General features: G+C 46.7%; 1 protein-coding gene across 12 annotated transcripts in view; it reads right to left on the bottom strand.

Moving 5' to 3' along the window:
• Positions 1–189: 189 nt before the first annotated feature.
• The window catches only part of ADGRB1 (adhesion G protein-coupled receptor B1), a 294,127-nt gene continuing 268,663 nt past the window's right edge, over positions 190–25,653 (bottom strand). For 8 of the 12 annotated variants that reach the window (XM_027724710.2, XM_027724716.2, XM_027724715.2 and 5 more), the window contains 5 exons: positions 24,638–24,692; positions 20,130–20,809; positions 18,676–18,711; positions 16,928–17,032; positions 190–2,995 (listed from right to left, as the gene is read on the bottom strand). In XM_027724710.2, the coding sequence (XP_027580511.1) occupies positions 2,798–2,995; positions 16,928–17,032; positions 18,676–18,711; positions 20,130–20,809; positions 24,638–24,692 (1,074 nt within the window). In that variant the 3' untranslated portion in view covers positions 190–2,797. The remainder of the gene's footprint in view (positions 2,996–16,927; positions 17,033–18,675; positions 18,712–20,129; positions 20,810–24,637; positions 24,693–25,653) is intronic. The other 4 variants (XM_027724713.2, XM_039386397.1, XM_027724718.2 and 1 more) reach the window with 1 other exon arrangement.

Below are 25,653 nucleotides of genomic sequence, written 5' to 3'. Positions count from 1 at the left end.
AAATAATCATCCTAAGGGGATGTAGTTTTAGGGGTGTCCAGAAGATACAAAGCTGAATATTGGGTAACTTTAGCCCCAGGCCAGGACTCTCCCAGAGTAGGTGCAGCTTGTGGGGTCAGGAGAGGTGTTTCCCAGCCCCCAGGAGCGATGAAAATACACATGGGGCGCTTTTTAAAAAGCAGACAGGGCTGGAGTTTCCACCTCTTTTATTAGAAATAAGACACATTCATTTTGTGCTCTGAAAACTGTACAGAAAAAAAAAAAATAAAAATTTGACCAACATGGAGAGGAAGGAGAGGAAGGAATGGCAGGGGGGGCAGGGGGGGCAGGGCACGGGACAACAGAATTAACCAGAGGAGCTGAGCAGAGAAAGTCGAATATCAACAGTTTTTAAACAAACATTTATCTCTGTAGTTACATCACATCCTTAATGTCCTGCAAAGGAGTGAATGGGTGGATGGGGAAGGCTGGAGTGAAGAGGGAGAGGTAGGCTGGGCAGAGGAAAGGGGGGGGAAAAAAGAGAGAAAATAATTAAAACACAGTAGAAAGATATCTGTATGCTAAAATTCATAGTGTGTAATTAGAATAATTACAATATCATACAACCCGGCATCTGAGGGAGGCCTTTGTGCTTTCCTGTTGCAGAGAATAATCTAAAATTGAACAATTATATCACAGTTTTATAAGTAACCACTTTCCCCTCTTTTTGAACTATTTGGATTTATTTTAAGTTTTCCTTTCCATCCTTCACATTCTACAGTTGATGGCACAGGAAATGCCACTGTCCTTAGAGAACACCCAGGTGGCCCAAAGGAAAGTCAAAGCAGATGTTGGCACTCAAAGCAACATCTGCCTGTGGGGGAAGCACAGCTGGGGGCAGTGACTGGTTTGCATCTTGTATCCAGCGGTAGTTTTTCCCTAAAAACATTTGTTCTTTTTTTAATTAAAAAGATACCCAAACACAGAGTAATAACTCAGAACCCTGTTCAAGTTTTATTGTTTTATGGCACATTCTGGCCACTCACAACCAGAGGTTTGTCACCACCCACCTCCAAAATTGAGAGAGTTGTTCCAAACATCAGACAGACAAGAGCTGGGAATGATAAAAATAATTTAAAAAGTGAAATCTGCGTGTAAAATGTCAGGGAGGTATTTTTTAACGATAAAAATACCGCACAACACTTTTTGGGGTGAAATGTAGGTATCTTATTCTTTTGTAAATAGCCTTGAGAAATGTTTAAGGAAAGAAAAAAAAATTAAAACTGTTGCTTTGTTTTCATGGAGGAATGAAAAGACAGGATTTTATGGTGAGGGGTGTCCTGCTCTCCTGATCAGCTCCTTCGTGTAGGACCACAAACCTGCTGGCTCTGGGCAGTGGGGAGGGAGAAGAAAAGGCAGCCAGGGGAAAAATAACTGCAGCCCAAACTGAATGAAACAAAGGAAAACACTATGTGTGTTCCCACCATCCCAAACTTTCCATGGAGCAACTTGCCTTCCACCTTCAGCAGGTGGCATCCTCACCCCACGCCTGGCACAGAAAGGCATTTGAAATGACAAGAGCCAAAGAAAAGAAAGGTCTCGGGTTTCAAGTTCTCTTTTTATTGAAGAAAAGAAAAGAAGAAGGAAAAAAATAGATTATTTTGTTTGTTTTTTTTTGTTTCCAAGTGGACGTTATTCGTGTTGTCAGTTTGTCTCAATGTCCTAAGGCAACGTCTCTGTATTCCAATATCTCCAGGTACATTGGCAGGTCTGTCTTTCCCTCTTTCTCTCTCTGCCTTCCAGGGAGGGAGGGGCAGCTTGGAATAAATCTGAAGTCCCAAAGCAAGGAAAAATAACAGAAAAGCAAACAAACAAAAAAAAAAGGATGAGGCCAAAGGACCTTTGCAAGGCCCCAGTGCTGAGTTTATCTATTTAACAGTCAATGAAACGACCTACATTCCTCTGGTTGGTCTGTTTTCCAACACCTTCCACCTCTCCCTGGAGGTGGGGCGAGGATTTGGAGCTGGTCCTGTGCTCCTGTGCCTGTCCCACTCCCGAGGGACACAACTCCAAGGAGCTCTGCTGCGGAGGGATGAGAGGAGGAAGCCCCACCTCACCTCACCACTTCATGCCACCAATTCCCCTCCAGGCTCCGTGAGGACCTGCCGTGGATGTGCCACAATTCCAGGTCACGGTGTGGCACACGAGTGGGAACGTCTTCTTGGAGCATCCCACCTCCTTCCTTCTCGGATGAGCTGCTGAGGGAGAGGTGGGGGATGAGGATGGGCCCCCCAGGGCCGGGTCTCCCCCGGCCAGGCCACGTCCCCGCGAGGCTCCCGCTCTCGTGGTCCCCAAACAACCCCGATCTTCTTGGCCCTCCGTGGTGGCTGCTGGGCCGCTGGTCCTTCCACACCTCCCGGTGGCAGAGCAGGAAGGCTCTCCCGGTGTGCAGAACCCGAGAGCATCTCGGCAGGGCTCGTCCCCTGCAGCCCCTCCCCACCCTCTTCCTCCTCCTCGCTCTCCTCCAGGCTCTTCTTCTCCAGTCCTACCTGGGAAAGCTCGTGTTGTCCTGAACCTACAGCTACTATACTCTATAAAGTAATATTTCCCCCTCTCTGCTGAGAAACAATACAAAAGTTACTCCATCTTACCAAAGGTTTCAAAAGAAACCAAACACTTCTCTTGCTCAGTTCCGATTTAATTTAATCATTTCTTTAAAACGTGGTTTTTTTGTTTGTTTGTTTGTTTTTTTTCTTTTTTTTTGTTTGTTTCGTTTGTTTTCCGGAAAAAAAAAAAGTCCTTTTTCTTCCCTTTCTGCTCAGACCTCTGTCTGAAGGTCAATAATGTCTTGTCCCACCAAGGGGATGGTGGCCCCTGTTTTCTCCCACTCTACAGTTTTTAGTTCTAGGGGAGACTGTGCCACGGGTTCCATGTCCTTTTTAACCCATGATGGTGGGGACTGGACTTTCCTGATGCCTTCCCAGGGTCTCTTGTTTGGTGTCTGCTGTTTTTCTTGCTGCAAGAGGAGGGAAGTGTAAGAAAGGAGAGAGAGAAAGAAAGATAGGTTAGTACCATGCAACAAATACCACGCTTTTACCTCCTCTTGCATCAAAGACAACTTTTTTCTCTGTAGCTCCTGATCCAAAATAAAGAGGATAAAACTGACACTTGGTGTGCAAATTGACCATTTTCAGGAAGAAAATGTTGCTTTCTGTCCACTGCTATCTCTATCAACTAATGCCTAGATATTTTGACTTTCAGCTCAAGCTTTTGCCACTTGCAGTTCCACTGAAAAACTGAACATGGTTTTGAAAATTTAAATTGTTTTCCTGCTTTTACAAGGGCATGGAGTGACAGGACAAGGGGGAATGGCTTAAAAATGACAGAGAGCAGGTTTAGATGGGATATTGGGAAGAAATCCTTCCCTGGGAGGGCAGGGAGGCCCTGGCACTGGTTGCCCAGAGAAGCTGTGGCTGCCCCATCCCTGGAAGTGTCCCAGGCCAGGTTGGATGGGGTTTGGAGCAACCTGGGCTAGTGGAAGGTGTCCCTGCCCATGGCAGGGAACACAATGAGCTTTAAGGTCCCTTCCAAGCCAAACCATCCTATGAAATCCAGATTGCAATGAGGTCTTTTTGTACATAACACTGCATCTGATATGGATGCACATTCCTTGTGCAGCACAGCTATTTTTAGGCTCTTTAACTGCAGCAGAACCTGCTCAGTGTCTCACCAGCGAGGCCCTGCTGTTTGACGAGCTCTGGAACCGAAAACACTTCCATCAACTCCACCCCAAGCCTCTCAGGCTTTATTGACTTCTGCCTGCCAAGTCTCCCACGGCATCCCACCATGGATATCGATCCAGGGGATATATTCCAGTGTTTCTGCTGATCTGCACCAGGACAAGGCTCTGGGGAGGTTCTGTAAGATGTGTGTATATCAAGGGGTGTCCGTGGAAAGACTTTAAATGAGTTGTTCCACTAAGTTTCCACCCCTCAGACCACGAGTGATGCTTTTCACAGCTGATCATTCCCACAAAACACTCCATCACTGGGCAAGGAAAGGCTCCCCTGACTCTGACAGGGGCACAGAGCCCTTTTCCTGACAGAGGGAAAGTGGCAGCAAACTGGAAGGGTGGGAGGAAAGCAGCTCCAGGGAGGACTCAGCAAGGAGAGGAGAAGCGTGGGGAGAAGGTTGAGGACACAGACACGATGATTTGCAGCCCTGGACGTGCCACAGCTCGATGCTGCCACCAAAATGGATTGATTGAGGGGAGATGAAGCCACACAGGGGCTGTGGGGTCCTGACTGTGCTCCAGGAGGCTGCAGGGATTGTTGGAGCCCTGTAGGAAACCTGAAAGCCCATCTGCCACACACTAATCCAGCTGCCTCATTTTGTCCTTTCCTAAGACATTTTTGGAAGCCCGGTGTTTTTCCCACCTCCAAACTGCAGTGCTGACAGGAAAGGTGCTGTAGAATTATCCCTACAGGGGCAGTTTTTGGTGCATCACCCAAGCCACAGATTTCTGCTTTTCCAAACTTTAGTTTTCAATATAAAAATATAATGGGCTTGAAGTTGGTCCTGCCTCCTCCCCACTCCCAGGGAGAAGGTTCTGAGTGAGAGCATCTGGTGGTTAGAGAGTGGTTAATGTACAAACCATCTCAATGGGAAGTGAAAACTGAAATTGTATTTATTTTAAGTCATAATAAACAGTTATTTGTTTATTAAATAAATAATATCTTAATAAATATGATTTTATCTTTAATTCAAAGAGAGAAAAACAATATTTTTAAAGTCCTTTGAGAGCCACTGGTTTGTTTTTGTTGTTTTTTTTTTTTTTTTTACTAAAGTTTCGTAAAAGTATTGCTCAGAAGAATGTAAAACACTCCAGTTCTTGAAATCCTCATCTGAGGTTTTCATTCAACTCTCCAATACAGAATTTGCTAATGCTGCTGGTGTTACTCTTACTTTATTCCATTATTTAACACAATGGTGATTAACACTAATAGGACGCAAAAGGTGATAAAATTCTTGACTTATTCCATTATATTTTTTTTTTAATTATTTTAGAACCACTGCTACTAAAAGCTGAACCTATTTATCTCTGTGTGTGTCTTAATGAGACAAGTTTGAGGCTTCCTGAAGGGAAATTTCTACCTACAGTGTTTTTTGCAGACCACTGAATGTCTCAAAAGATGCAGCGAGAAGGGACACAAAGAGAGAAAAGCACATATAGAACAAAAAATGGAATGAAAGTAAAGTTTCCCAAAAGGTGAAGGAAAACAACCTTGCTCAGGACAGAGTTTCCAATGAAAAACATTTGGTTTTCTCCCACCATGTAGAAATGCTGCAAGTTTTTAAAGTTCTCACTGTCCACAGCTGTGTTATTTAACAGAGCAGCACAAGGGATCTTAGGCATGAAGTTCATAAATAATTCCATTTTTTTCCCCCTCAAATGAAAGCCCTTCTTTGCTGGCATTATTTACAGCCACCTTCAGCAGCAGGTTCTTCTATTCCCAGCCAATCCCTGTTTTCACAGTCTCTCCATCTGCCACATTCCCGACCTTCAGCCTCTCCTTCACGCGGGGAGGGTGCACCCAGCTCTGATCATGCACTGGACGTGATCAGCAAACCTCAGAGCCCTCCTTGTCACGGATTAGTGAGCCAGAGCAGCTGCAAATCCATGCAGGGAACAGAAATTGTGGGAATAAAAACTCCAATAAACCCAATTATAAGTTCACATCTCCATCAGTGGCCTCTGATCAGACCCAGCACCGGGGAACAACACCCAAGGGCTACAATAATTATTCAGTGGTGATAAAAGCCAGACATTAAATGTTGGGAGTTATTAAGAGGAGAAAAATTAAGAAAGGAAGAGAGAATGAAACAGCAAATATTTTATTGGCAGTGCACCTGCATCCTGAATTTTATGTGCACTCCATGGGCTTCCTGGGAGAAGGATACAAGGGAAGTGATAAAGGTGGCAAGTTTCCAGCCAGGAACAAAGTTATGGAGGAGGAAAGTACCCCAGACTATGATCTTCCATCCTTAAAAGAGATCATGGATGGATGTCAAAGAGGACTTTTGGATGATAGGAAGGGACCACTGATGGGAGGGATCATCTCTTCCAACATGAGAACTACAGAGCAGGACAGGACACCAAGGAGTGAATCCCAGGAGTTGAGCCTGCACACGGGGCCCAGCCAAACTCCAGACCACGTTTCCACAGCTCTCTGCTCATGCTGAAAGCTTCCAAACTTAAAAAAAACAGGTGGAAACATTCCAAAAAGGAAAATCCACTTGGTACTACGAAGTGAAGAGACACCATTCTGCATCAGGGGGTCTCTGAGCATGAACTACTGGAGTCTTGGGGATCACTTGAAGATGCACCACCATGTGCTTGCCCAGTTTTTGCATTTTTCCAAGCTTTTCTTTACTCTGTCATGGAAAGGAGGCAGAGACTGGCCACGGGTCCAACCCAATGTGGTGGTTTCCACCCACCTCATCAGTGTGGTGTGTTACCTGGCTGCGACTGCAGCAGGCTGAGCAACCCCAAAGATGTCTATTTACAGCTAAAAGATGAAGAAGAGCTCTGGGAAATGAGGAAATGGAGGAGGGAGCCTTGCTTTTACTTTCCCACCTCTCAGAGGAGAATTAGACTTCTCTAATGATGTGAGCGGAGGTGCCATCTCAGGGGTGGGTGCAGAAGGACTTGGTGCCCACTCGGGATAATCAGCCTGGCTGAGTTCTGCCAAGGATGCTGGGAGACAAAGGAAAATCTCCTCTTGGCACCAGGCACCCTGGGAATTGGTAGCAGGCTCCTGGGAACAGCTCCCCTTTTCTTTCCCTCCATATGGAAAAGGTTTTCATGGGGCCTCGGCCACTTGAACAGCACAGAGAAACAGCCCCTGGGCTCACGCCTCAGCTCTGGCATTTTCCTCCAGCTCCACTGTGGGGTCTTAGCAATCCTTGCAGACAGGAGGAAAAACTGAACTATGCCCAGAAAAGAAGAAAAAACCTGGAGAGAGAGGGTTGTGTAATCCGGCTGGAAAAGGCGCCGGAGCTGGCGCAGGGCCTGGCGCCTCGGAGCCAGCCAGGAATGGCTCCAGCCAGGGGCTGAAAGCAGCAGGGGCTGCTCTGCCAGGAACTCACGGGGACAGAGACAGAGCCATCACTCTGCCCTGACACAGCCCAGGAGCCCCTGGACACTGGGAAGGGGGGGAATGTTTATCAGTTCCTGCCTGGTGCCAGGGTGGCGGAGCAGAAGGCTTTGTTGGAGGGGTGGGAAAGGAGGGAGCACCCAGACTCCAAGGTGGGGTAAAACCTGCTGCACAGGGCAGACTGGAGGTCTTCAGCCCCCTGGGGGCACTCAGAGTCTCCTTCATTGAGCTGTGATTTAATTTTGGCTGTAAATCTTTAAGGTGAAGGGAGAGGATTTGGGATAAAGGCATTTAAGATGCAGTGCCAACGAAAATCTCCAAATCCCTAAGAAAGACAGAGGCAAAGTGCACTGGGATAATCCACACAGGCCTCTCCTTCTAAAGCTGGTCCTGGTAGACTCCCCAACGAGTCACCTGGTGGTTTTGGAAAGGTCTTGGTGGTGGAGCAGGTACTTCCCTACCCTGGAGTCTTCAGAGAATCATCCCAGAATCACAGAATGGTTTGGGTGGGAAGGGACCTTAAAGACCATCTAATTCCACCCCTCTGCTGTGGGCAGGGATGCCACACACTACACAGTTTGCTCCAAGCCCAGCCCAACCTGGCCTTGGACAATTCCAGGAATGGGGCAGCCACAGCTTCTCTGGGCAACCTGTGCCAGGACCTCAACATCCTCACAGGGAAGAATTTCTTCCCGAAATCCAATCTAACCCTGCTCTCTGTCAGTTTGAAACCATTCCCCCTTGTCCTGTCACTCCAGGCACTTGTAGAAATTCCCTCTCCATTTCTTTTGGAGCCCCTTCATGCACGGGAAGGTGCTCTAAGGTCTCCCTGAAGCCACCTCTTCCCCGGGCTGAACAATCCAAATTCTCCCAACATTTCCTCATAAGCAAGGTGCTCCATCCCTCTAATCATGTTGGTGCCTCCTCTGGACTTGCTCAAACAGCTCCACATCCTTCCTGTGCTGGGGACCCCGGAGCTGGACACAACATTCCAGGTGGTGTCTCACCAAAGCAGAGCAGAGGGGCAGAATCACCTCCCTCAACCTTCACACTTTTCTGCCCATCATTGTGCCTTCAGGGATCCAACCTGGCTTCATCCAGAGCACTTGTATCCCTGTGCAACTCTTTTCCTTGGGAGCAGCATCCGTGTATTGCAGAAATAGGGCCCAGGAGCCCAACTGGCTGCTCTGAGGCACAGCTTTGATTTCACCCTTCAGCCAAAAACACTGAAATGTGTGACCTGCTCAGCTGGATCTCCCTGGGTTGGTTTGGTGGGGTTTAGGGTTTTATTTGGGTTTGTTTGTTTCCATTTTTAACACCTGATTTTTGTATTTACCCTGAATAACCTGCAGAGCAACTCAGTGCTTTCCACAGTGATAACTCCCCTGGAACCAGCTCCTCCCACGCCACTTTCCTCGCCCCTGGTGTCGACTTCAAGGATATTTCATGACACAAACAGTCCCTCCCCGTGACACATGAGGACCAGAAGGAAGTTATTCAGAGTCCAGAGCAGGGGATTTGGAAGATAAATGTGGCCCACAGTGTCTAATCCATCTTTGGATCAATGTCGATGAAAAGTGATTAGAAAATGGGAAAGCTGCCTTGTTCCTTCGGAGAATGATAAATTTTCCTTTCCTTCTTGGAAACAAGTAGCTGCAGCTCTTTCATTCTATGCTGTTGAACTACAAAGATTATGCTTTCTCTTTTATTTTTCATTTAGGAGAAAAGGAAAATAAAAGGAAGGGGCTGACTTTGGTCAGAATTGCATTACATTAAAAAAAAAAAGAAAGAAAAAGAGGAGAAATAATTTGTGGGTTTAACTTGGAAATCAGTCAGGAAACTTGAAATACTCAGCATGTGCAGGGATATAAAAATATGTTTTCTGCTTCTGTGTTCTCAGAAGCTCATCCAACCTGAAGGGGCTTCTGTGAGTCAAAATCTAGTGAAGGTGAACAGGCACTGGATCAAGGAGGTCTTTAGACCCTCAGGGGCTCTTTGCATTGACTCCTAAACATCCTGAGAGTTGCAGAGAAAGCCTGTGGTCCCACCAGCACCAGGAACAGGTTGTTTTCCAGACTGTTCTTGCTGTTAGTCCTGCTGGTTTACATCCCAGCCCTTTCTGGGACAATGCTTCTGGTCTGCTGAAGAGCCCACTGGGAAGATAGGGAGGAATAAATTCCCTAAAATGCTGAAAACACTCAAGGCTGCCTGATGGGGGCACCCAGGGACTCAGAATGGGACCAGGAGCACCCAAAGCATGTCTTTTTTTTTAATAGAGTCTTTTATTTAGACTCTATAAAGAATTATTCAGATTTTAGAGTTTACACAACCAGGAGTTCAACCTGCTGGTGGCCCCTTCCTGTTGTTGGAGCAGGGGATACAGGGAATAGGATGTTTCTTTGAGCAATACAGAGGAACTGATGCCTAATTCTTGGGACAGGAGGTGTCAGGTCATGTACAGAAGGAGGTGAACTTCTGACTGATGGTATATTTGGCTACCCAGGAGCTGACAGATGGTTTATGGCTGAAGGAATTAAGGTTTGACGTCATTTTCATAACAGAATTTATTGCAGTAATTACTGGACTTTATGCAGAGCTCCTCCCTATAAAAACTGCCCTAATTGGCTTTAAAATTTGCCAGCTACTAAAGCCTTTAAGAAGTGCAAAGAGGATTAAAGATGTGGCACAGAGACACTGTGCACAGAAGTGGAGCTTCCCTTGCAGAGGGACACCCAGGCAGCAGCAGGAGGAGCAAAGCTTCCCAATTTTCTGATTCCTCAGTGAGAATGACCCTGAGTGACACAACCACCACCACCTGAGCTCCTCCACCCCCAGCCTGAGCCCAGGCAAAGAGGTTCCCATGGATAGGAGACAAGTTTTCCCACCTGGGAGCAGGGCTTCCCAGTCAGCCAGGGAAAGGACAGGTCAGAAAGCAAAGGATTAATCCTGTCATGGAGCAGAGAACACCAGGGAGACACAGAGCCCTGAGTGGGGACGAGCTGCAATAGTGATCAATATTCACAGAATCACAGAATGGTTTGGGTGGGAAGGGACCTTAAAGACCTCATTCCAACCCCCTGCCATGGGCAGGGACACCTTCCACTAGCCCAGGTTGCTCCAAGCCCCATCCAACCTGGCCTTGGACACTTCCAGGGATGGGGCAGCCACAGCTTCTCTGGGCAACCTGTGCCAGGGCCTCACCACCCTCACAGAAAGAATTTGTTCCTAATATCTCATCTAACCCTGTCCTCTGTCAGTTTAAAGCCATTCCCCCTTGTCCTGTCACTCCATGATCCCTTTTTTCTCACCCCTCTGTCAGATGTCAAAGCAAGTGCTGGTGGAATGGGAACATCTCCAGGTGTCCAAAGAGGAAAGCTGAGAAAAATCTCTATGTGAGAAGAGAAAGTGAGGAATCAAGACAGAAACACTGCCTAGAAGGAAATAGGAAAAACTCACAGGAAGGCAAAAACCCCCTTTGTATCTCTTTAGGCTGGATTTTGAAGCAATTGCTTTTTTTTTTTTTCCAGGACCAACAGAGAGATGGGGTTGGATTTGAGAGTTGTTTTTTGCCCACAGGAGTTGTGAATCCATCTCTTGGAAGTGTCCAAGGCCAGGCTGGATAGGGCTTGGAGCAACCTGGGATAGTGGAAGGTGTCCCTGCCCATGGCAGGCGGTTGGAACAAAATGTTCTTTAAAATCCAGTCCAACCCAAACCATTCCGTGATTCCATGAATTACAAACTGAGCCCTGATCCTGTCTGTGAGCTCCAGGACAAGGCTCCAGCCAAAGCAAAAGCCATTCCAGCTGCAGGGAGCAGGACACAGCAAGTTGCTAATAAGCAAGAAGGAGTAAATCAGAGGAATTTGGGAGCTCTGCTCTGACCTCAGCACCAGCAAAGACGTTTAAAATGAATGCAAAGCCAGATGATGGCAGGAAAAGAGGAATATGTATGTGATTCAAACTTCCCTAATAGAGCTGGATCAAAGGACTCCAGCAGAGGGGGAAGGCAGAAGTGTCACTTTCATTCCTTTCAAATTGTAGCAGAAGCAAAACCGTGGCTTTTTTTAAAGCCTGCAAAGGCTCCACTTTCACACCAAGCTGTTGCAGAGCATGTGAACCCCTTTGGATGTCCAGCCCAAGCACTGGAATTTCTTTAGCAATTAAGTCCCAGGGAGTAGCAGGGTTGGAGATGCTTTAGCCTGAGAACACAGCTCTGCACAGCCAAATATTTCCTGTGCAGTACAAAGCAGCTTGAAAACAGCCACTACTCTGCTTTAATGTGAAGAGCTCCCAGAATTTAAACCCTGGAAACTGTGTGTATTTAGGAGGAAACAGGGAAAGAAACTGCATGTTGGAGCCTGCAGTCTGCCAGGCAAAGGTCAGGCTTTTAAACACAGAAACAAACTTGAAGAGAGGTTTCCAACAACGGGATTTTTTTTTTTCTGATAGCAATATGGGAGGTAAAGAACGACTCAAAGTGATGGGAGTGATTAGGAAGGAAGAAATCTGCTGTGTGAGTCAGTACCAACCTCACATTCCAATATCCATCCATTTGGGCAGCAGAATATGCCTTAAAACTACAGAGAGATATTTATGGTCCAGGTGGAAGCCGCTCACTGCTCATTGCAACCTTCAAAAGGAGGGTCTGGTGGATCCCAGGCATCAGGAGAGCTTTAAATCTTCCTCTGGATGCCTGGGGTGGATGGGGGGGTATTTTGATGCAAATCCTGCTGTGGTTGTCTCCAAGCCTTTTGGTTCCTTTCAAGCCTCCTGGCTGCAAATAAGCTGCCCAGAGGATAAATATTTAACACACAAAGCTCATTCAGTTTTCTGCTCAGGGTCTGCACCAGCTCCCAGTTTGGTCTGGGATAAAATGGAAGGGCAACAGTGTGAAACATCCACAGACAGGTTGGCTGTGAGCCCTCTGGGAGGAGGGTGAGCAAAGCAAACCTGCTCCTGAGATGCTATTTTTAGATTTCACATCTCTTCAGGTGGACAGAGATAATCTGTCCCAAATTCCAGCATAACAGGAGCAAAGAAGTCCTGCCTACAACGCTGTAACTTCCTTTTGAGTAAGGAAAAAATCATCTCCACCTTCTTTGCTTTATGTGAAGTTCAAGACTGCAAGGGAGACAAAATTTACCACAGAATCCTAGAATATCCTGAGTTGGAAGGGTCATGGGAAGGTCATACAGAGATCTATTAGATGCATTAAAAAATTGATTTTTCAACTTGCGGCCATCAGATCTTGCTGCTCATATCTTAACTCCAGCACTGAAAAATGAGCTTTGGGTAACAGTGTCCACATCCCTGATTAGTCCATAAAGCCACAAATCACAGAATGGTTTGGGTTGGAAGGGACTTTAAAGACCATTTAGTTCCAGCCCCTTGCCACGGGCAGGGACACCTTCCACTAGCCCAGGTTGCTCCAAACTCCACCCAACTTGGCCTTGGACACCTCCAGGGATGGGGCAGCCACAGCTTCCCTGGGCAACCTGTGCCAGGGCCTCCCCACCCTCCCAGGGAAGGATTTCTTCCTTACATCCAAACTAAATCACATTTTTTCAGCTTAAAGCCGTTATGAGTGAGACTCCTGCACTCTGCAGGTGGATGTGGGATCCTGTATGCTTTGGTCTACGTGATTTTCATCAGGAATAGCTGAGGGTGCTTCCAATTGGAGCATTTTATAGTTGAGGTAGAGATTTTAAAAACTAGATGTCACATGGAATAGATTTCATGTAATAAACTGAAAAAACATGGTTTATTGCCTAAGAAAGGACACCTCAATTTCAATGGGATGTGGATTAGGACCCCTTGGCCATGGGGTGATGGGAAAGCAGAATCCATCTCCAAACCTGTCTCCACCTTCTCACTCTCTATAACTCCCTGAGAGGAGGTTGTAGCCAGGTGGGGATCAGTCTCTTTTGCCAAGTAACGAGTGACAGAACAAGAGAAAATGTCTTTAGACTGGGCCAGGTTGAGGTTTAAATTGGATATTTGGGAAAATTTCTTCACTGAAAGGGTTGTCCAGCCCTGGCCCAGCTGCCCAGGGCAGTGGTGGAGTCCCCATCCCTGGAGGGGTTAAAAAGATGTGGCACTTGAAGATGTGGTTCAGTGGGGGTTAATGGTTGATCTGAGAGGTCTTTTTCAACCTTAATGATTCTCTGAGTCCCTGATTATGTTTCCAGCTCTGCAGGAACAACTCTGGGACAGTGAGCAAAGGACATTCCTCTTCATCTTTCAAGTGTACACAGAGGTAACACTTATCCAAAGTTTCCATGTGTCAGGAAACTTGGAGAGTAGGAATACATGTGCTGGGACAAGCCTTCTCTTTGCTGAAGACCCTTTAAAACTGATGTTTTACCAATGAATCTGGAGAAATTCTCAGTGGTAAACACATGTGATGGTTGAATTTTCAACCCCTTTTCCTAAAGAGACAGAAAAGCTGTTTATTCATCCTATTAATCTGCTGGTGTTTCCTTAAAATCCGATAATTTTGTAGTTCATTTGATATGAACTACGTATTTACTGTGACAGGATAATCAGGTTTGGTCAGTGCAGTGGAGTACAGAGGACTGGCATTTATATCCAAACCAAATCCCTAAAAATGGTCAGCATCATTCCTAGGAATTCCCAAAGGATGTCTGTGTTGTGGAGACAACAGTTTATTTAGTTCAAGTCTCAGCAGCACCTTCCTGACCTTGGGGTTGAAGGAGGAGAGAGGAAGAGTGAGAAGATTAGGAAAAGCATCATAACTTGGAAAGGACTGAGGACAACGGGACATGCTGCCAGGAGAGGCTGGGAAACTGCCAGGGCTGGGGAGAGACTTGGGAGCTTGACTTTGTGGTTGCTTATTTGAAAGAGAAATCAAAGATAACAGCAACGCAGGCAGACGGACTAGACCCATAAAATATCCCTCCTGCTCCATGGTGAGGAAGAGTTCAAGGGTATCCCAGGATCCTTACGGCCTTGTTCATGCCCACAAGGCAAGGAATTTCCTGTTGGTGAAGGAATGAGTTTGGATTCACGTTATGGAAGGGGTTGGGATAGGTCTGGAATGCTCTTTGATGCAAAGTGAAAGCCAGACTTACGCTAACGTTTGTTTTATCACTGCCACCAGAAGAAACACTCCAGCGTTTTATAACCTAAACATACATAAAAGAGAAAAACGTTCTTTTGTTGTTACTTTAATCCCTGGTATCTGCAGTTTGCCTCCTCAGGGCAAGCTGAAGATGGGGCAGGAGGTTCCAGCAGGTTCCTCAGCAGCAAATGGTAGAAAAAGGGGTGAAAAAAAAGCTATTTATTTTGCTTTGTGCTGCTTTGGAGGTTTTTAAACCAATACCCGCTCCTGACTTGCCAATACTGATCTTCACAAGCTCCGCCTCCTGGGTTAGATCCCAGGGAAAATCCCAACTTGAATAAGACTCAGTCAATATGCAAAGGTCACCTTTAGAGCTCCCCTCAGCAGCTCAGAGCCCTTTGATGCTGACAGTGGCAACTTTAATTCTACACAGATACATCTCTGAAATGCTAAAGACACCTCAATCTATAAAACCCTGCTGCAAACATCCCATGGATTAGCTTGTATGTGGTGTTTAAGCATTTTTGGGTTTATAGCTGCATCGATCCTAAATAACAGAAAAAATAAAGCAGAGAGATGATGCTCAGTGAAACGTTGGGATTCTGGGCCACCACAGGCTCCTTTGATCTGGACCTGCCTGCTAGATCCACTATTCCTCTCATCCTGCTGCCCATAATGACACCTTGCCATGGGCAATATAAGTGAGATTTGCTGGGATCACACCTCTGCAGCTCAGCACAGTAATGCTGGGAGATAACAAAGGCTCTGCAGGGCTCTGCTTCCCCCAAAAACCAAACTAAACCTCTCATTCCATCACCCTCTCAGCTCTGGTCTTGCCTCTAAGGGAGTCCCATCAAAATCAGCCCCACCTTGGTCATGCTGCATCCTGGATCTGACTTAAAATCATGGAATCCTTAAGGTTGGTCTAAGATCATCAAGTCCAACCATTAGTGGTGCCAAGGCCACCACTAAACCCTGTCCCTAAGCAACACATCCATATGCTTTTTTTAACATTTCCAGGGATGGTAATTCCACCACTTCCCTCAGCAGCCTCTTCCAATGCTTGACAACCCTTTCAGTGAAGAAATTTTTCCTAATATCCAAGCTAAACCTTCCTTGGTGTAACTGGAGCTGCTTCCTCTCATCCTGTCACTTGTTAGCTGGGATAAGAGACCGACCCCCACCTGGCTACAAACCCCTTTCAGGGAGTTGTAGAGAGCAAAAAATTCCTCTCTGAGCCTCCTTTTCTCCAGGCTGAGCCCCCCCAGCTCCCTCAGCTGCTCCTCATCAGAATTATGCTCCAGCCCCTTTCCCTCTCCAGCCCCTCAATGTCTTTCTTGTCATGAGGGACTTTGATTATAAATGACCAAGAATGTTATAATTAGATCACCTTGCCCCTCTTCTGAGTGCAAGCAACCCCCAAATTTAATTTGTACTGCCAATCTGGCTCTGACACCTGTTTTTCCCTTCAGCTGGAGCCAACAGACTTCCCTGCATCCTTTCAGTCCTTGCCCAGCTGGCTGAGACATGTGGAAGCTGCCACCAGCCTGCCCTCCTTTATTTGTATCATCTACATCACTTAGTACACAGGCTCCTGACATCTGGTTCTAGTCCCACATCTCTGCCCCTCTGAAAAGCTGCTTCTCTCAAACTGCCTTCCTTAAAGTCTCCTTTTCCTTAGAAGTTTGCTCTTGTTGAGGAAAACCGTGTATATTATGGAATCCTAGAATGGTTTGTGTTGGAGGTGACCACAAAGCTCATCCAATTCCAGCCCCCTGCCATGGGCAGGGACACCTTCCACTAGCCCAGGTTGCTCCAAGCCCTGTCCAATCTGGCCTTGAACACTTTCAGGCAGCCACAGCTTCTCCGGGCAACCTGTGCCACCCTCACAGGGAGAAGTTTCTCCCTAATATCCCATCTAAACCTTCACTCTTGCAGGTTAAAGCCCTTCCCCTTTGTTGACCATCACAGTCCTGTCACTCCAGGCCCTTGCCCAAAGTCCCTCTCCAGCTCTTTTAGGTACTGAAAGGCCACAACAAGGTCAACTCAGAGCCTTCTCTTCTCCAGGCTGAACAATCCTAACTTTCTCAGCCTTTCCTTCCAGGAGAGGTGCTCCAGTCCTCGGAGCATCTTCCTGTCCTCATCTGGACTGGCCCATTTCTATATTCCCATATCACATGGATGTGGTGATCAGCTGCCACCAATAACCCACATTTAATCAGGGTTCAGTCCTCAAGATGTGCTGTCAACCCCACAGCTTCAATCTCATTGCTGTGGCCTTCCTAAACAGCCCATCCCTGCCACCTTGGCCTCTGACTTGGCCCCATAACATCGGGTAGATGGTTCCTGCTGTCCCCTCCTCCTGCCCTCTCCCCTTTCCACCTGGATTTCATCCAATTTCCAGTTGCCAGCTATGAGTGGATGTACAGGGCACAGAGATGGCCTGAAAGGGAATGCAAAGAACAGACACAAACACAAAGCAGACAACACCATGGACAGACACGAGGACAGACATCCTCCTTCTGGGCTGCTGACCAGGAGACGAGCTGGTGGCACCTCTGTGAGCCTCCCTGTCCTTTGTGGTGCACGTGTTTGTTACAACACCCATGGACAGAAAACCAAGGGAAAGTGTTCAGCGAGTGCTCCTAAACTTTCCTGCTGCTTCCCATGCTCCTGTTGGAGATGATGGCTCTGGAAGTGTCTGACTGACCTTGCTGTCCGTTGTTGGAGACTCCTTGTCCTTCTCTGCGTGCTGGAGTTTTCTGTTCAGGTCTTGGAACATGTCTTGGTGACGTTTCCTCGTGTGCATGATTTTCTGGAGCAAACACAAAAGGCCACAGGTCAGCAAAACCAAATTCAGAAGGAGCATTTCCTCCCCCCAGAGTTACAAAATCCAAGATCTGTCTCCCTGCAGGTGAAATCTGCTGTGCACTAAATATCTTCAACATTTCCTGAGGACCCACAGTAGCACTGCCTTTATTTTCAAGGTGAGATGGTGGAAGAGAGTAAGAATTATTAATTTTTGACTGTACCATTACCCTAAACCTGCAAGAACCAACTTTTTATGCTGCACAGTTTGTGCTTGACTGGTAATGTTCTACTAGACAGACCTAGGAAGCTTTGCTGACCTTCTTTAACTGATACTTGACCCCATGAAAACCCTGTTCTCAGTAAGTCACCAGTAAATACACAAACATGTAGAATTTGGGGAAATTCCACCAGAAACTGTTCCATAATTTCTTTTTTTTTTTTTTTTAATTTGACCCATCTGCATTTCACTTCTACCTTCCACTGCCCAGAAGGGGGTGCAGGACTGATTCCTGTAAGAACTTCCCTTGGCATGTGAGAGCACACTGAATATGGATTTCCATATGTGCTTGTCCTTGTGCTCTGCCAAGGGCTAGACGAGTGGAGAAGGTGGCAGCTTTCATGTGCCATGGTGCCTCAATTTCAGACAAAATTCCCAGCCTGGAGCTCTGAAGTGATTCCAGCATTAAGGGATTCCAGCTCTTGGGCCCTTAATGTGACTCTGCTTTGGAAGAAGTGGCAGCTGTGAGGGGAATCATGGGGTCAGGCTGGGTCAGGTTGGAAGGGACCACAGTAGGTCATCTGGTCCAATCTCCCTGCTCCAGCAGGGTCATCCCAGAGCACAGGGCATAGGATTGTGTCCAGAGGGGTCTGGAATATCCCCAGTGAGGGAGACTCCACACTGTCTCTGGGCAACCTGTTCCAGCGCTGGGTCACTGCCCAGCAAAGAAGTTCTTCCTCATGTTCAGGTGGAACTTCCTGGGCATCAGTTCCTGCCCATTCCCTCTTGTGCCATTGCTGAGCCCCCCCGAGCAGAGCCTGGTCCATCCTCTGCCCCCTCCCTGCACACATGGACAGACATGGGGGAGGTCCCCTCTCAGTCAGGCCCAGCTCCCTCAGCCTTTCCTCATCAGATAATCCCTCAATCATCTTTGTCCCCCTCCACTGGACCCTCTCCAGGAGCTCCATGTCTCTCTTGCCCTGAGGAGCCCAGAATCGGACACAGCACTCCAGATGAGACCTCTCCAGAACTGGACAAGGACAGAGAAGGAAAGGACAACCCTTCTGGGAAGGACGGACTGAGGATCGCTGCACTAACGCTCATCAGCCCCACAGACCCTTTGTGAAGGGTTGGCTTTTCAAAACAATCCACTCTGTGCCTCAGGTGTGAGGACAGACATCTCCTTACCTACAGTAGTTTTTCCACCCAGGCTCATTCTATGAAGGTCATTAACAATAAATCCCCTGTTTTTTTAGCTGCACAGGCTAAGCCTTGTTACCCCAGCACAACTCCTCCAACCCACCAGTTTTAAACCCTTGAAGAAGCTCTTTGGCAAAAGCAGGAAAGAAGGCTAGAGAAAGAAAAGAAAGCACTGTTTCTTTTTCTCATCCTATCCCTCAAAAAGAACATTCCAAAAGGGATGTACTCACCTCAAAATCTAGCTCTGCATACCGAGATTTCCTCCGCTGGGTGTTTGAGAGAGAAAGAGAAGGGTGAAGGTTAGTGAGGGGTTGATACAATCAGAGTAGATAAAACAGGGACAGTCCTTCTCCTTTTTCCTCTTCCTACACGTTTCTCTGGCACTTCATGATGGAAAGTGCCAACCACTTAGAATCATAGAATGGTTTGGGTTGGAGGGGACCTCAAAGATCATCCGGTTCCAGGCCCCCGGCATGGGCAGGGACACCTTCCACCAGACCAGGTTGCTCAGAGCTTCATCCAACCTGTCCTTAAATAATTCCAGGAATGGGACATCCACAACTTCTCTGGACAACCTTCTCCAGAGCCTCACCACTCTCAGAGGGAAGAATTTCTTCCTAATATCTAATCTAAATCTACTCTCTTTAGTCTAAAGCCACTCCCTTTTGTCCTGTCACCACATGCTCTTGCAAAAAGTCCCTGTCCATCTTTCTTGCAAGGCTTCCTTCAGGTACTGGAAGGCCACAATTAGGTCACTCTGAGGGACCTCTACCAAAACCAGTGTACCTTGAGGAGGGTATGGGATTTTGACCAATTCGAGCTCTGTTCTGGTTGTGAGTTTTCAGGTTGTTCACAGAATGGGAAGCAGAGAGGGAACAGATCAGCCAATGGATCTACTGGACCTTCCGAGTACCAGCCAGCTGAGACTGAAGTTTGGACAGCAGTGGTTGAGACCTGCTCTCTGGCAACAGGCAGGAACAGGGCCAGATGCCCCAGGACAGACCTCAGTGTAAGATCTAAAGTCTGAGGACAACTGCTAATATCAGCCCTAGCATGAATCACAGAATCATCAAATAGTTTGGGTTGGAAGGGACCTTAAAGATCATCTAGAAACCCCCTGCTAGAGGCAGAGACACCTTCCACTACACCAGGTTGCTCCAAGCCCCATCCAACCTGGCCTTGAAATAGAAATGAGTTATCAAAGCTCAGAAGGAGAGGGATGCACTTGTGCAAAACCTCTGACATCCCCCTGATGCCAAGAGCATTGTGGGATGTGCCTTAGGGACACTTTACCCCTAGATCACCAGGAGTTTCCCATCTGTGTCATGACTGAAGTCATCAAAAAGGGAAACAGAGGCAGAGGATGGAAGGAGAAAAGTTAAGGCAAGACATGTCTTGCATTAAAATGAGAAGTCTTTGACAAACTACCATTTTTCTTTGACCCTGCAGTACCCGTAGGGCCAAAGGCAGTTGATCCATAAATGGAATCTGTCTTTGGAAGTTGTGACAGATTTCAAACATTACATTCCAAAATAGTATCCCATGCCAGCGATCCCTCCTGGGAATATAATACTGGCATTGCATGGTGGGCTGCACCTTCCCTAAGTGCTTCTCTTGGAACACCTGCCTTTGAGGGCTGGGCACCATCCCGGGCTGAGAACAACCCAGCAAATTCCACACTCACCTCCAAGGAGCTCATGGAGAGGGTGGACACGGTCTCGCTCTTGGACACCACACCCGAGTTCCCTGAGTCACCCGTGTCACACAGGCTGTTGGGAATCTGTGACTCGTTGGAGATATTCTGTGGAGCCAGCTGCTGCTGCTGCTGGATCATGGAGGAACCCTGGACCTCGCTGCACGCCATGGCCACAGGCTCCCGGGGAGGGCTCTTGACCACAAAGCCCGGGTCAGTGGCCATGCTGAGGTGGATGAGCCGCGTCTGAGGCATCTGGTCGATGTTGATGCTGTATTTGCTCTCGTCCTTGGGCGGTTTGGCCCTCAGGGTGGACGTGTTGGTGGGCAGGATGACGTAGCTGGTGTCCAGGGTTTGCTCCTGCGCCCGCGAGAGCTCCGAGTCCAACTTCTTGAAGATGTCCCCGTCGCAGATGTAGATGGATTTGGGTGGCTGGTTCTTGTCCTTCTTCAGGGTGAGGGAGTGGTTGCTGAACTCGTTCAGGTTGATGGCCCCCAGGTAGTGTGGTGAGCCCTGGAGGTGCATCTTGGAGACGTTGGCTGGAAGACTGTTGAAGTTCGATGACACTTTCTGGTGGTTGAGTTTCAGTTTCTCCTCATCCGGCAGCGATGGGCGCTTCAGGGTTCCCGTGATGGTTGAGGTCCTGCAGGTGGTGATGTCTTTATTCAGCACTGGGGAGACAGAGAAGTGCCCTCAGCACCTTGCCCGGGTTTTGGTGAACACATCAACACAACCCACCACAGTCACACCACGCCAGCACGTTCCCTTGCACCTCTCAGGAAGAGCTCATGGTTTAATATTATTTATATATTCATATTTTAAAATATTTTATATTTTAAATCCAGGATACCGAAGGTAAAGCTAAAGATAGGGAAGAAAAAAGGGAATTTTCCTACACAATCATTGCCAAAACTCCCATCTAGGCAACAAATATTGTCATGTTGATAACAATACATTGAATAACAAATACATTTTTATATATTTAGTACACGTAGTATATGCACATATATATATGAACTATATATATTACTAGCTTATGGAGTTGAATTCTTTAAAATAAAGGTTGCTTTTATGTAAATAAAATTACTTTGATTCAGAAAATCAAAAATGCAGCATTATCTGTGATTTCATAGAATCATAGAATGGGCTGGAAGGGACCTTAAAAGGTCATCCAGTTCCAACCCCCTTCAATTATAATTTATTTTTTGTAACTCACTGAAATACTTCAGGTTGTTCTTTTCCCTTGAACAGCTTCAGTGTTAGTAAATTGGTATTTTGAAATACAGCAAAATTCGTTATAAATTCCAAACTGCTCTCCAAAAACCTTACATTCTAGTAAACATGGCAAGGCTTTGTGAGACCTAATTATTCAGCAATTTTAAATTTCCCTTCAGGAAAGGAAGCAGTGACATGAATTTTCCTTAAAAAGGGAGGAAAACTTTAAACTGAGGAGGAAGTGAACATGCCATGGACACACAGACACTCATTCCCACACAACAGAACATCTACTCCTTTCCTAGGTGTAAGAATCCATCACTCAGCTGACTTCAGGCTGCAACAAAGACCTTGGGAAGATAATGATGTCAACCTGGATGTCTCCATGGATGGAAAGGAGGAAAATCATGGAAATCAGCCCGTGGGGCAGGGACAAAGTGGTGTGGGACTGAAGGCTACTTACCTGGGATTTCAGCACAGGAAAGGAGGAATAAATGCATGTTCCCCATTCCCCTGGCTGAGTAGGAAATAAAAAATAGGTAAAAAGATCTTTTTTGGGACAGGGAGAAGGATCTTTGTGGGAACCTGACACTACTGAGCTGCTCCAGCTGGGACAGAGGCGGGACATGACTCAGGTATCCCATGGGACTGAGGACACTGATTTTTCCTACCAGCTCCTAGAGGGAGTGAGGGGTGCTGGGACATCAAAGTTCCCCTCCAAGAGCAGGCAAAGCAGGATGACAAAGGCACCAAGGAGAATAAAAAGAACTTTCCAAGAGCTTTTAAAGCCAAACACACTGAGTGTAACCAGGGCAGCCACAACCACCTTGACATCGCTGGAGGACAAATCAGAGCAAGTCAAACCCTTCCCTTGGGAGTGTCACCAAGGTTTATTGATCCAGGCTCCCCTCCATGCTCCCATGAGCTGCACAAAGCACATTTGGAGAGGTTTCCACTTGGCAATCTCCAAGCATGGAGTGGGGTGAGCTTTGGACACCGAGCCATGGACCAAACATCTACCGGTGGATCTACGTGAGGGAGTTATGAGAGGGATCAGCCACATCCCCAACCCATCATAACATGAGAGATGGTGCCTCCAGAAGAAAGGGTGGCCAGAAACCAATCGACAGATTGCCATTTTTTGTTATTCAAGGCACCATATAGAAGGGTCTCTGAAGTGGGGATTATTATTATTATTAACTAACAGCACTTTATGAGAGGAGGAAAATCTCTCCAGGCAGACACCAACCCTCAAATTGTAAAGTTCTGTGCTGGCAAAGGGAGGGAAGCTTGGGGGTTGTTCCAGGGTCTCCCGCTTTGAAGTCATGTGAAAAAAATCAGCTCCTTCCTTTCCTCTGGGAAGCTTGATCTGGGAGCAAAAAACATGGTAGGAGATCCAGAAATGCTCCTTTAATGCAGGAGTCCAGGGACTGCTGTGGTTTACAGCTGGTTGAGTGTGCCAACACCCAGCCTGGAGCATCCCTTCAAGTCAGGCAAGGTCTCACACACGTTTTTCACATGATTTTTTTTTTTTGGAACTCAGTATTTGGTGTCAAAAGAGAAGGAGGAAGACAAATGAGAAGAGGCAGACAGCTAGAAATGAGGTTAGAGAGTGTGAGACGGAGAAACAGGAAGAAAAAAAAATGGACAGACCCTGAAAGGAGATAAATGGACAGAAAGAGACCATGAAATAAGATATCACAAGGGTAAGTGAGATAAATATACTGTGACTGTGATAAGCACGGGGAGTGGGAGTGAGGAAGAGAGAAGGACAGGAAAAGATAAATAAGATATAGATAGATATTAGACAGATAAATGATAATGACAGTGACAGACAATACACAGAAACAGCATGACAGGGATAAATGTTGACAGAGATAGAAATATATAAATAACAGGTACAGCAAGACAGACAGCTGAGGATAGAGATAGAGAAGTGATTTCAAGATAGAATGAAAGTGATGAATTATAGATAAATACATTAGAAGCAGAGAAATAAATGATAGATGAGATAAAGAATAAGATAAATGAAAAGGACAGGTAGATGTTTAGAGAGAGAGGGAGGAGGAGAGAGAAAAGGCAGAGAAGGGAGGAAGGGAGGGAGGGAGGAAGGAAGGGAGGGAGGAGGGAATGAAAGAAGAGAGGAAGGAAGACAGGAAGGAAGGAAGGAAGGAAGAGAGGAAGGAAGGAAGAAAGAGGAAGAGAGGAAGGAGGCAATGAGGGAAGAGAGGAAGGAAGAAGGAGAGGAAGAAGAGAGGAGAAGAGAGGAAGGAGAGGAAGAGAGAAAGGGAGGGAGGAAGGGAGGGATGAAGGAAGAAAGGAAGGAAGAGAGGAAGGAGGGAATGAAGGAAGAGAGGGAGGAAGAGAGGAAGAGAGGGAGGGAGGAAGGAAGGATTATTAAAGAGACAGAGAGAGAGAGATTGAGAAAAAGCAGCTTTCCCATGGTGGTAACTGAACACAAACAGTGTATTGTCCTCGACTTGGGAAGATCCTGGTTTGGAGGATATGAATTATATGCAAGTGCCAAGCAAGCTGGAATTTCTCTTGCTTGGGAGGTGGGAAGTCTGGGTGGGTAAATGAAAGCCTAAATTATCTACAAAGGGTAAGATTCTGTCAGGCATGAGGTCAGGCATGCCAGGACCAGGACAGGACAAAACCTGCAGAGGTGAACAGGTGGCAAAGGAGAATCCAGAAAGCACAGACACTTCCCAGGGTTATTGGGAAAGGGGCTGTCAGCTCATGCACATCTTCAGGATCAAAATGAATGCACAGCAGAAAGGTGCAGGCAGAGAAGGAAAGACCTGACCAACTTTCACATGCACAGGCAGTGTCCAACTGCACTAGAAGTGCTTGGAGCCAGGTGGAGTGTTGGGAAGGTTCTCCAGCTTCCAGACCTTCTCAAAGACACCCTTCCTGAGCACAGAGCTGTTTGAGGTTGGTGGGATCCCCTCGGGCAGGGGTTGCTAGAGCAAAGAAGGATCACAGTAGGAAGAGATGGATCCCAGCTCTTCTTCCTTGATACTCTTCTCTGCCACTGGGTTAGATGTCAAAAAATAACACCCGGGAGGCAGTGCTTAATCTGAGTTAAAAGGGCCAAAAGAGCTGCAGGAAAATAGGATAAGCAAAGGGAAAATTAGGGGTGTTGCTCTCTCTTGGCCAGGGTTGAGAGTGAGGGCAAACAACCCAGACAAGTACATGCAAGGCACCAAGACACACAGAAAACAGAAACGGAAAAAAAAATGGCCTAGTTCAATCCCCAAACCAGGTCACTTGCTGATTCTCACCTGTGATGTGCTCACCTGATCTACAAGCCATGTCCACATCCTTCTCAAAATCGGTCTGAAAGACAGAGAACACAGAGGACGTGGTCAAAAGGAGGTGGGGGAGGAAGGAAATCCATTGGGAAAATGCAAAACCCCAGCTGAATTAGGGAGGTGGACACAACCACTGCCAGAACAGCGGGGGAGAAATGTTTTGTTTGGGCTTTGAAACATGGCCAACACACCACTTTTATTCACCTGTGGCTTTTGAACTTCAAGCACTGATAAAGCTGTAAATTTTTTTTTCAGCTGGGTTCATCTGCTCATCCATTCACTGATTTCTGGGCTGCAGGTTAAAATATCTCCCTGGAACACATTCATGCACATTTCTAAAAAAAACAGGGAACAGGTCCCTGGCCAGAACTGTCTTGGATACATCACTCCACACACAGTTTAAGTGGATTCCCCTCCACTCATTAAAGAGATCTGGGGTTGCTGCTGAGAAAGCTCCATCCCCACTGGGCTTTCCTGTGATCTGTCACCAAGTCACACCAAGTGGAAACAAGTCTCTGCCTCTGAAACTCTTCACATAAAAAACCAAAGGTTCCTGCAGGCACAAAGGCTGAGGAACTTTTTCAAGTGGTCTGTACAGCCCAACCACACTCCTTTCTTCTCCCTGTAGAAGTGAAACTCTTTTTCTAAAGCTTTTGGCAGATAACATTTCAAAGAACTGGATAAACTAAGTCACAGCAGGCCATGGGTTTTCATGGAGCAGAGCTGCAGACTAGAAAAAGGCAGAGAGTTCACTGACTATTTCTAGTATAATTTCAGAAGGACACTTCATATAATTGTATTAATGCGATTAAAATTGAATACTAAGAAAATTATGGGGAAAAAATCCCCACCCCCCTGGAATAAACAATTTAATATTTGCAGGTTGGGATCCAGGAACGTTTGAAAAGCTGGTTGAGGAAATATCTCAACCTCCTTGATGCTAATTCCTTGGTAAATTATTTGAGATAGCAAAGAAATCTGAAAAG

Source organism: Pipra filicauda, unplaced genomic scaffold (genome assembly GCF_003945595.2).
Source record: "Pipra filicauda isolate LSUMZ 115617 unplaced genomic scaffold, ASM394559v2 scaffold481_size456399_pilon, whole genome shotgun sequence".
Classification (NCBI taxonomy): Eukaryota; Metazoa; Chordata; class Aves; order Passeriformes; family Pipridae; genus Pipra; species Pipra filicauda.
The sequence above is the reverse complement of the archived record's forward strand: the minus strand, read 5'-3'. Positions and strand labels throughout refer to the sequence as shown.